The 11,800-nt window shown below is 42.4% G+C and overlaps 1 protein-coding gene across 1 annotated transcript; it reads left to right on the top strand.

Moving 5' to 3' along the window:
* Positions 1–4,297: 4,297 nt before the first annotated feature.
* Positions 4,298–8,121, top strand: SMIM26 (small integral membrane protein 26). The gene is made up of 2 exons (XM_077933540.1): positions 4,298–4,527; positions 5,100–8,121. The coding sequence occupies exons 1-2, from the start codon at positions 4,359–4,361 to the stop codon at positions 5,288–5,290; spliced, it is 360 nt and encodes a 119-aa protein (XP_077789666.1). The 5' UTR covers positions 4,298–4,358; the 3' UTR covers positions 5,291–8,121.
* The last annotated feature ends 3,679 nt before the right edge of the window (positions 8,122–11,800 follow it).

Raw genomic sequence — 11,800 nt, forward strand, 5'->3', positions numbered from 1 at the left:
TTCCTCCATAGAATCTATTGGCTGACAAATCAATATGAAAAGATTCCCCTAAACGTAGGAACTTTAAAAACCTGGTACAGGGGCAAGGCTAGCCCTACAGTTAGGCACCTTCCGCAGTCAAAAGATTTTCAAATACTATTAAAGGGCAGCAAATTGTCTACAGTTATCACCCACTAAAACTGACAGGTTCCTACTGGACTTTCTGCATAAGGCAGTAAATTACTCCGTGGATGGAACTGATGATACTTTTCCTTCTGTGTTCCGACCCTTCGTTAAGAGTCACTACTGAGTGCAAAATTGTCATTCCTGAGCTCCTATGTGGTGAGGTTTTTTATGTTAGTTTTGTTCAGTATCATATTTAATCAATTTTCTTATAATTGTTCAGTCAAACTTAACACCAAAGGTCACCTTTCATCAGACATCCCAAACTCGAAAGGGGTAAAACAAGGGTGTATTCTTGCCCCCTTTCTATTTAATTTATTTTTATCAGACTTGCCAGATCACCTTCAAAAAATAGAATCACATGCCCCTAAACTTAATCAGAAACCAGTCCCTCTCTTATTATACGCAGACGATGCTGTCCTACTATCATTAACGAGCTTGGGTCTGAAACGTCTTATATCTTCTCTGATCCTTTACTGTGAATGTAACAAACTCTCTATAAATTATGAGAAGACAAAAATTTTGGTCTTCTCGAATGGTTGGAAATTAGAGAAATGGAAAATAAGAGGGCAAGAAATCCAACAAGTGAAAATCTACAGGTATCTGGGAATCTTATTCCAGAGCAATTTAGGGTGGGCAAATCATCGCACAAATGCCATAAAACAGGCAAAGTGCACCTCATCAGCAGTTGCCCGTTTTTATTATCAGAAAGGTAATCAATTTATTCCTGCGGCCAATCAGATATTTCAAACAAAAGTGCAATCCCAGATATTCTATGGAATCCCGCTATGGGTCCAAGCATATAACAGTGATTTAAAAAAGATTCACTCCAGCTTTCTGAGGCGTATTCTTGGACTCCCAGCCGTGATCAAATATGAAACAATGTGTGCAGAAATAGGCATACACACAATGGAATATTGGGCCTGGTCCACCTCAATAAAGTACTGGTTACGCTGCCATTTTCGCTGCCCTCCATCAAGTCTGCTCGCTGATTTGCTCAAAGACTCCTATAAATCAAGATGGTATCAGTACCTCGAAAAAAAGATTGAATCTTTAGGCATCGAGCTGGAGCCCCTGTACAATTCTAATGAGCAATACATTTTCCATAATATCCTAACTAGACTAAAGGATGTCGAGAGACAAAATATTATGGCAGCTGTAAACAAAATTTGCTCCCCCATATTCTATGATTTAAATATCTTAGATAGCAGAGCCAATTATGTCACTAAATTAATAATCCCAGCCCAACGTAGGGCTTTTATGCTGGCCCGTTTGAATGTTTTTCCCTCAGCATTTGTCAGGCGAAGATATCAAAACATTCCCAGAAACAAGAGATTCTGCAGATGTTCTATGAATGTCCCGGACACTGTAGAGCATATTCTCTTTCATTGCCCATTGTACAGTACGCTCCGTCAACGCGTGCTGTCCCCTCTTTTGGGTGGTCTGGAACCCCAGCAAGGTGAATGTGTGGGATTCTGCCTATCCGACGTTGACCAAAGGGTAACGGCGGGGGTAGCCGAGTTTTTGGTAGCAGTCCTCCAAGGAGCAGGTTAACAAGGAAAACCACTGATTTTATATGTATATATATAAATATGTATGTAGCCAACTGCTGCCTTTCTATATATATTTTAAGGCTTTTATATGCTATTTTCTCTTTTATGGTTTTATTTGCATAATGCCTAATAAAGGTTTGATAAGTAAGTAAGTAAGTATAATTGTTCAAGCATTCACACTTAAGGCATGTCTGAACTTTAATGGGAATGTTGGGAGGAATTAGGCTCAGATATTCCAAATAATTTATCCTTGAGTCTGAACTTTCAGGACAGGTGTCAGGGACTGGCAGGGCTCTGAAGTGTGTGTGGCAAAGGCAGGGGACCAGGGGAGTGACCCAGGAGAGGGGACCAGCAGTTTATGGGTTGTCATGCCACCCACAAGGCAGGAGCCAGGGCTTGGGAGGAGGGAGAGTCAGGGCACTCTGAAAAGAAGAAGAGGAGGAGTTTGGATTTGATATCCCGCTTTATCACTACCTGAAGGAGTCTCAAAGCGGCTAACATTCTCCTTTCCCTTCCTCCCCCACAACAAACACTCTGTGAGGTGAGTGGCACTGAGAGACTTCAAAGAAGTGTGACTGACCCAAGGTCACCCAGCAGCTGCATGTGGAGGAGTGGAGACGCGAACCCGGTTCACCAGATTACGAGTCTACCGCTCTTAACCACTACACCACACTGGCTGGTGTGCAGGATGCAGCGGAAAAAGGGGCTGCTCAGGCAACAGACGTGTCAGTAGACACTAACCTTCTCCTGCCCCACGTTCTAGAACTGCTGCCAGAATATGACAATGTGAGGGAGTGATTTGTGATTACTCAACAACCCTAAAGTTCAAACTGCATCACTGTGTATGTATTTTAAGGGAGTGGGGGAGAATAGACCTGTCCTTGAAAGCTGTTGTTGCGCAACCCAACTGTACAATCTTGTGTAACCCAACTGATTTCCTACTTGGGAGTGAAAGAAGAAAAAAAGGGGGGTGGGCACGAGCATAGCCAGGATTTATTTTAGGGGGGCAGGACCGAGTTATCTTCAACACAATTGATAAGTCTGTTAAGTATTTTTATTTATTTACTTGATTGGGAGGCAGCTGCTTGTTAGCATTTCAGTCCCAAAACTGGCTACACAAAGAAGCAACTTGAGTGAGGATTGCTGCCTTAAGAGAAACCCCATTGACTTTTTTCTGAATAGACTGGTTAAGATTGCACTGTTGTTGATCCTCTCTCTCCTCAGCGGCTTTCAGTCCTCTGACACTGACTCCACAGTTTGCTGCAAAACACTTTCCTCCACTGTAAGTTTGTTTGAGCTGTCTTGACTACACACCTGTAATATGGCCAGCCTGTCCATGAGGCAGACAGAGGCAGCTGCCTTGGGCGGCAAAGTTCCAGGGGCAGCACCCCATGGGTGCCCCACCTGCTCCCACCTGACCTCAACAGAAGCAAGAAGCAACAGCTGTGGCTTCCAGTGAGATCTTGTAGAGCCCCACAAGATCTTGCTGGAACCCCAAAGCCGCTTCTGCAGCTGCTTCTCACTTCTCCAGCAGCGGGGTGGGCGGACAGCATCTGCAGCAGCAGCACCAGAGAAGGAAGATGTGGCAGCAGCTAGCAAGTTCTTGCAAGAGCCCTGTGAGGGCCCACCCTAACCCAGATGTTTTCACATGAGTGAGGCTTAAGTGGGGTGGAAACAACAGTGTGTGGATGCGTGGGGAAAAGATACTTCCTATTTCACCTCAGGCGCTGAAATGTGATGGACTGCCACTGCCTGTCATAAAAACAGTAGGCTACATAAACGCAGGGGTTTTTGTTTTTGTTTAAAAAAACAAAACAAAACATGCGCCTCCTCCAACCATAGCAGCCTACCATGCAACATGGGTGTGGTGGCAGCCGTGACGGGGTCCTTTAATCTATTCTAGGTGCGGACATTTGGATTAGCTTTCTTAGAAATGCTTTTAGAACTTTTATTCCCTGACAACTATATTCTCCCCAGGAAACGAGACCCTTATCTGCAGTTTTATTTTGTTTTTGCTTCTACCATTTGGGGCCGGGTGCGGTGCTGCTTAACCGCAGCTGCCATTAAAACCTTCCGCGCCGACATTTATTACTACTATTAAATTCGTTGGCCGCTTTTTATCTTGCCCAAGGCAACCCAAAACGGCTTACAACCAAAAATTCCCCCACGCAGCCCCGTCAATAGGTTTATTGAAAAAAGTGTATTTGCAGCAGGAGGAGTTACTGGTTTGGTTGGTTTGTGCTTTTATTATGTACTTTGCGGTTTCATTCTGTATTTTATGCTGGGAACCGCCTTGGAATTTTCGGATAAAGGGCGATATAAAAGAAGAAGAAAAATTATGATAGATAGATAGTGGCGCTCAAAGAGCCATCAGACCATCATCTCGGCCGCGCCCGGGTCGCAGGGAAAGGCGAGCGATTGGCTCCAGGCGCGGCCAATGGGAATGAAGCATTTCGCCCGGCACGCGAAGAGGCGGAGTCAAGTCCGAGGGACCAACGAGCGAGGGAGGCCAGACGGGCGAAGAAAAGGACAGGAAGTGGGAGCGGAAGTGCGTAGCGGGGAGCGCGGGCCTGGTCCTCCCCCCTGCCCCCATCTCTGTCTCTCAAGTTCCGGAGCCCTGCCAGGAAGAAGAGGTCGCGCAGGATGAATCTGTGGCAGGCCTGGAAGGCCGTGAGCAGCCGGCCCGCCATGGTATACACCTTCGGCGTGTGGACGATCCTGGGCTCCATCTACATCTACACGTATTCCCGCGTGGCGAAGGAGAAGGAGGCGAAGGAGGAGAGGGAGAAGACCGAGGAGGAGCGGGTGCTGGGTAGGAGCCTTCGCCTTCGTATGGGGACGGGGGCTGCTTGCCCCCTGAGCGCCTCTGAGCATGCGCAGAATGTGCCTTGCTTTCTTCACATATTGATGTTGTCAATGTCCGAATGCTTTCTTCTGTAACAGGAGAAGCAGCTTCCCAAAGCTCTTTGACTGGGGCAGGGGGCGGGGTACACCTGAAGGTAAAGGGCTGCAAGCTCTGAAGTTGTGCAGAACATCTGCCCGTTGCCACACTAGCTCATGGGTGTCAAATTAAATGCGCTTGAATTATTTATTTTTGAATTGTTTATTGTCTGGGACCAACTTAATGATAACTCCCTATATTTCAAAGTAAGGTTTTTGTGCAGAACTTGATGGCAGCAATCATTAGTGCTTTGGCAATGCACTTTGAAGTGTCCTTGTGTAAGTTAAATATGTGTAAAATAATCCATTCATATTTTAAATATATTGTCTCATCCATCACGATGCTTCAAAAAATGACAAATAGTAAAAAACAAATAGTTTTTTCTCTTAGGAACTCTTATGAAGTGGGACTTTTGCCTTTTCTTTTCTTTTTTCTGCATTTAGAGAATGCAACTGGATTGACCAAATATGTTTCAGAAGATGGACGGAGGAAAGTTGTTATGTTTAGAACAGCAGAGAAAGGCTTTACTTTCAACGTGACGACAACTTATAAACCAAACTTTGTGCCACTGTCAACTCGCCTGCATAATTACATACAGTCATATTTTGATGATACTACTAGATCAGAAAAATAAATGATTCTGAGCAAAAATTCTCAAGATACATAAAATGTCAGTATGTTTTATATTTTCTAAACTCACATGAAACCCAGTCTGAAATATCAGATATTTTATCAGCAGTTGCTTTGAAAAATCAATGGGTTTTCTAGACTGCCTCACTGAATTTGAGTTTTTTGTGACCTATTAAAATTTGATATCTATTGGAACATTATTATTATGGGGTTTTTATATACTGTGCTGCTTTTCAGCTCAAATCTCCCCCAAAACACCTGTTAATAGAAGAAAATGTACAAAATAATCAAAACAACGTAACATAGCAAAATCTCAATAAAAGAGGAACAGAAGTGTTCCTAAGCTTTCATCACCCCTATATCCCACATCTTTAGCACCTCAATGGGGCGTGGGGAGGGGAGTTACTAGTGTGTTTTGTTGATGTTTTTATTACGTATTTTTGGTTTTATCATGTTTTTATGCTGTGAACTGCCCTGAGATCCATGTATGAAGGGCTGTATACAAATTAAGCTAAGGAGGCAGTGAAGGAATCATAGCATGCATCACCAAGGAGTTGTCTAGGCAGAGTTGTTGCAAGTGGTCTGGCAATGATGGGCACCAGGAGCACATGGTGATGATTTGCAAGCAGCTTGCAAGGCATTCTGAGGACAATTGCTTGACCTCATAGTGACTTAAGATGCTGCTATTACAGTAAATCCAGCCAAGGTGTCTAATGCAGTGCGTGGTCCAGTGTTATGGGGCCGTTTCTAGTTCATGCAGCCTGATTATGTGGACAGGATACTTGCACAAATGTATTCAGCCGCATTGCCTGGAACTTTGCCTTTCCTGGCTGGTGAAAGCTAACTGAAGAGAAGTTGGACCGAGAGTGGTGAACCCATCATCACATGGACAGGTGCCAGCCGTCTTTAAAGAGGGACACCCCCCCTCCAGCCTTCTGGATGGCCTGCTCATAGAAACCAGGGCAAACTGAATGTGACTGGGCACCAGCTAGGGTGGCCAGGTATCCTGTATTGCAGAGGACAGAGCTCTGTTTTGAGGGAATTCTCCCCCCCCACAAAGATTTTTATTAGTTTTCACAATACAATAAAATATTATCTAGAACAAATAGAATCAAAGAGATGAGAGGGAAGAACAAGAAAAGACACATAATAAAGCACAGAATTATGTGTATATAGTCCTCCATCATAATTATAGCTGAATCTTCAATCCACAGACAAAGAAGTGAGTTTTCCCAGCTCTCAGCAGGGAGCGCTTCCCCCTTCCTTAGCCTCACACCCTGAGGAAAATTCATTCTGGTCTGTCTCTCACACAGGTCCCTCTATTCGACCTCTCTGTATGTATATCTTCATTTATCCCAAAAATAAATCTTCAGAAATCAAAACATATAAGAACCAAGTTAATAGAGTGCTATCAAATATTAACAATCGTAAAACAAAGTAAAGGAGAGGGAGGGAGGAAATTAAAAGAAAAAAATAGGCTTCCACTTTTCCATCTGCCAATTATTTGTATATCAATTATTCAAAATATTTAACGTATGCACTCTAGAAATATCCAGCTTTTTTCCATTCTGCTAATCCAAAATTTTCAAAAGAGTATGAGGAAATAAAAGATCATTTTCAGAGTTGGTTACATTATAGGCAATTACATGAGATGTATAAAGAAGATAACAAGAAAGGATTTAGTTACACCACTTCTAGATTTCAAAAGGAAGTAATAGAAGGGAAAGTGAAGTTGCTGAAGGGTGCATATAGTATTCTGCTAGAATGGGAAACAAATGATGAGGAGGTGAGATGGTCATGATCAAATGGGCACAAGATATAGGACATAACATACAATTTGAAGATTGGGAAAAACGGTGGCAAACAGATTTAAAATTTACAGATTGTTCTCTTCTGAAAGAAAATTATATGAAAATGATGTATAGATGGTATATAACACCAGTACAGATAGCAAAAATGTATAAAACTGGGTCAAACATGTTGGAAATGTAAAGAAAAGGAAGGGACCTTCTACCATATGAGGAGGGACTGCAGAGAAATTTTTAAAAATTGGGAAATGATATACAATGAGTTGAAGAAAATGTTTAAAATGACATTTATAAAAAAAACCAGAAGCATTTCTGTTAGGGATTGTAGGACAAGAACTGCCAAGGAAAATAAAAAAATATATTTATGTATGCTACAACAGCGGCAAGAGTCTTGATTGCACAAGGATGGAACAATGAGGAAACCCCGACAAAAGAACAGTCGCAAGAGAAATTGATGAACTATGCAGAAATGGCAAAATTGACATGCAAATTGCAAGACAATGACAACTGTGACTTTAAAGAAGAATGGGAGCCTTTTATAAATTATTTAAGAAGACAACAAAATGAACTGGACTCCTTGGCAGGTTTTGAATAAACACAGAAATTTATTGAGGATTAACATAGTAGACAGATATAAGGATGTATACAATTTTACAATATGCAGAGGTTAACGTGTTTAGAAATCAGAGAGGAGCTGAGGGAAGTCTTAGGGGGGAGGGAGGGTTTGCTGGGGAGGTGGGAGGGGGGAAATAATGAAGATTATTTGTTTTGATAATTTGTTATGTTGAAGTTGTTAATATTTTTTTAAAAAAGATGGTAATCCCAAATTTTCATCTCAGGCATCCAAAATTCTTCTTTTCTCAATGTAGCTCTTCATTAACTACTGTTACCTTCAAATGTCCAAAATAATATTTTTCCAGTTCCTTGTGGCAAGTTTCTCTTCATTGGTTCCAACGAAGCTCAGAAACATAGTAATCCATATTTGTTTGGCTGTAAAATTATTAAAGCATTGTCATTTTTCTTTTTTTCAATCTTTTGATCATTTTAGTCTCTACCAGATGGGAGACTTTTTCTGTTTGTATGTTCATTATTCCACAAATCTCATCAGACACAGCTTTGAAAGCACATTCAATGTAAAAAACAACTATGGGTTGATCTGTCTTGTGCTCTTCTTGCTGCAGATTCCATCATCAGCTCCCACCTTTCCAGAAGCCATAAATCTGTTTCCTCAGCTACTTCCTGTTCACCGTCTGCAGGTTCTGCATCTCCCATTCTTATCTGTAGCCCAGTCTCCTTAACCATCTCCTTTTAAGTCCATTAACTGCATTTTAAACAGGTCTTGCATGAGTTCAAAGATCAGGGGTGTTTTTTGTGTAGCCATGATTTAAGGCTGTCTTCGCTTCCCTGCATCATGTGAGACTGTAAGAAATTCCCACTTTCGTTTTTCATCAGCTCAGCACAAGGAAACAAAGATTTACAAAAGACGTAAAAAATAAGTTATATGCAATTCCAGTCCATTTTAATCTTTCCCAGTAATAAATTATTTAAGCTTGAAAGGGCTCTGCCTGTTATCTGATACTTCTTTTGACCACCTGCAGCCTTTTCACCTCTGTGTGTTATTTACCGTATTTTTCGCTCTATAACATGCACCCGACCATAACACGCACATAGTTTTTAGAGGAGGAAAACAAGAAAAAATATATTCTACACGAAACAGTGGATGTATGATTGTTGTGGTTCATGCTATGGCCACAGACATGTGATCTGACAGTGCGTTTGGAGTAGCCCAATGCAAAAATCCTGAGGATCCATGTGGATCCATGCTTTGTAACCACGTTTTTGCACCACTGCGGCCCCAGGCAACAGTGGGTGCGTGATTTTTTTGGTGCAAGATGTAGCCATGGACATGCTATGTGATCTGATGGTGAATTTGGGGTGACCCAGTGCAAAAATCCTGAGGATCCATGTGGATCCGTGCTTTGTAACCACGTTTTAAGTGGGGAGGGAAGGAAAAGCACTCAAGGGACAAGGAGCACGCGTGGGGTGTGTGGAGAAGGATGCTGCTAATAATGCAGGTGAGGGGTTTAAGGGGAGAAGAAGCACGCGTGGGGTGGGTGGAGAAGGATGCTGCTAATAATGAAGAAGAGGGGTATAAGGGGAGAAGGCTCCTCTCCTCTCCCGCTTTGCTCCTTTAAAGCAAGCAGGCTCTGCTTTTCTCCCTCCTCCCCACTCATCCCCGGCTTAGCGAGCTGAAAAACTTTGCTGCTATGTAGCGAGCTGAGTGGGGAGGAGAGAGGGACAGAGAGCCTGCTTGCTTTAAAGGAACCAACTGGACAGGAGCCGCTTACACTCATGTAAGTGGCTCCTCTCCTCTCCCGCTTTGCTCCTTTAAAGAAGCAGGCTCTCTGTCCCACTCAGCGGCTCTTCTCCCGCTTTGCTGTTTCAAAGCGAGCCACGAAGGAGGGAAGGAAGGGGAACCATGGATCCTCTGCTCATGACTGCAGCAGATCCCCCCGCCACCCGTAGGCATTCCCTCCATAACACGCACAGACATTTCCCCTTACTTTCTGGGAGAAAAAAGTGAGTGTTATGGTGCAAAAAATACGGTAATTGGCAACTAGAAAATCCAGTTTCTTTCCAGTTGGTGCTCGAGCCAGTATATTTGCCTCGCTGTAGACGTTCTTTCCTCCCCAGAGATTTTTCTCCCTCCCCATGATGATTGTCTTCTTCAGAACATCTAAGGCTGTGCCCTTCAACACCCCATTTAGTTCAAAGGGGACTTGTCTCCTGACCACCTCTCATTACTACTTAATTATCTCTGCTAGCGGGAGCGCTAGCAGACGATATCTCAATTTGGCATATTTCCAATTGGAATTTTGTTTTTGTTTTGAGGGAATTCTTGGTTCAAAAGAAGGAACTGTAAGAAAGGGAGAGCAGGGGCCTTGTTGCTGGTTTGGAGTTTATCTGCTAAATCTCATGCATCACCAAAATGAGCAAGGTTTATATGTGCTAATTTTTATATATTTAGAAATAATTTACTGTTAATAAAACTGGAAATTCATCTCAAACCAGTTGCTGGCATAAGACTGTCCTGAGAGACAATGGAGTGTGCCTCCAGGGGTGAGGTGAGCTGGAGAATCACAGTGCCAGCTGTGGCTGCAGAGACCGATAACTTTGCTGTGTCAGCAGTAGCAAAAAGTACCAATTATGAACCTCATGTAAATTAGATTAGAGGCTGGACTGAAGCAGGTGTCCACCCACCCTGTCCCCATACAAAAAAAAATTCTCAGTAGCAGAGCTCAATCTGCGGAAACTGCCCCCTGCATACAGAAGCCTTCTACACCATTCACATGCCGGCAGACCTGCCACACTTTTTTAGTGTTTCAGTTTTGAAATGATGTATCCCCCCCCCCCCCCATGAAATAAGATATAAGTTAGAAAAAGCAGGAAAACATGCTGCTCACTTTTTCCCCTTTTCCTTTGGGGTCGGGTTAGAGACTGCTAGGATTATTTATTTGTTATTTTTTCCCTGATGGGGACTCAGTGCAGTTTACAAATAAAAATAAGGAAAACGAGAGAACAAATGCAAGTAAATATTGAAAGAATATTTCATATATGTATATTTCATATATGTATATATGAAAGAATATTTCATATATGAAAGAATATTTCATATATGAAAGAATATTTCATATATTGAAGGTACATTCTTTCACCTTTGGTGGACATGCCCAAAGATTAAGGCTTTCTGGGAGATGATCTATAACGAAATGAAAAAGGTATTTAAATATATCTTCCTGAAGAAAGTGGGCATGGTCGGCCAATTGGTGCCAAAGAAGGACAGAACTTCCTTTATGTATGCTACTACAGCAGCAAGAATACTTATTGCAAAGTATTGGAAGACACAAGATCTACCCACCCTGGAAGAATGGCAGATGAAGGTGATGGACTATATGGAATTGGTGGAAATGACCGGCAGAATCCGAGACCAGGGAAAAGAGTCGGTGGAAGAAGATTGGAAGAAATTTAAAGACTATTTACAGAAACACTGCAAAATTAATGAATGTTAGAATGATGTTGGATTGAAGTTAAGCGGTTTTTAGTAGCAATGTTATAAAGGAATATGTAAAATGCTTTGTTAACAGGTGATAATATACAGCTATAATATATTAAGATAAAAGATTAAGACAAAATCAAAGAGGGAAAGGATTTGCAGAATTAACTAATTGAACTGGAATACAAAAAAAGGAGGTGTGAGGAGGTCAGGGAAACAAGCAAATGAAAGATAAGATTTGGAAAAGCTGATCTGTTTTTAACTGTTTTTACTTTGTATTTTCTTTTTTCTTCTTATTTTTGTGAAACGTTGAAACTGTAATAAATATCTTATTAAAAAAAAGAAAGAATATTTCATATATGTATATATATTTCATACATACACATAAACATATCATACAATCACAGAGTTGTAAGGGGACCCAAGGATCATCTAGTCCAACCCACACAATGCAGGAATCTCCACCTGCAGTCCCTGATCCAAAGGCTCTTCTTGAGCCGGCGGAAGGACGGCTCGGAGGGGCGAATCCTGGCGACGCCTCCCGGGTCTCCTTTGGTCCGCTCCTTCCGTCCGAGGCGACCCGGAAGTTGGCGAGGCTGCCTCCCTCTGCACTTTGCCGTCGCTCGCAGCACCAAGTCCGCCGCGGCTCTGC

This window comes from Podarcis muralis, chromosome 8 (genome assembly GCF_964188315.1).
Source record: "Podarcis muralis chromosome 8, rPodMur119.hap1.1, whole genome shotgun sequence".
NCBI lineage: Eukaryota > Metazoa > Chordata > Lepidosauria > Squamata > Lacertidae > Podarcis > Podarcis muralis.

Excerpts from the sequence above, each read along its gene's own strand:
- SMIM26 (XM_077933540.1), top strand. The coding sequence starts at position 4,359 with ATGAATCTGTGGCAGGCCTGGAAGGCCGTGAGCAGCCGGCCCGCCATG. Across the intron at positions 4,528-5,099 it reads CGAGGAGGAGCGGGTGCTGG|AGAATGCAACTGGATTGACC; the intron begins GTAGGAGCCTTC and ends TTCTGCATTTAG.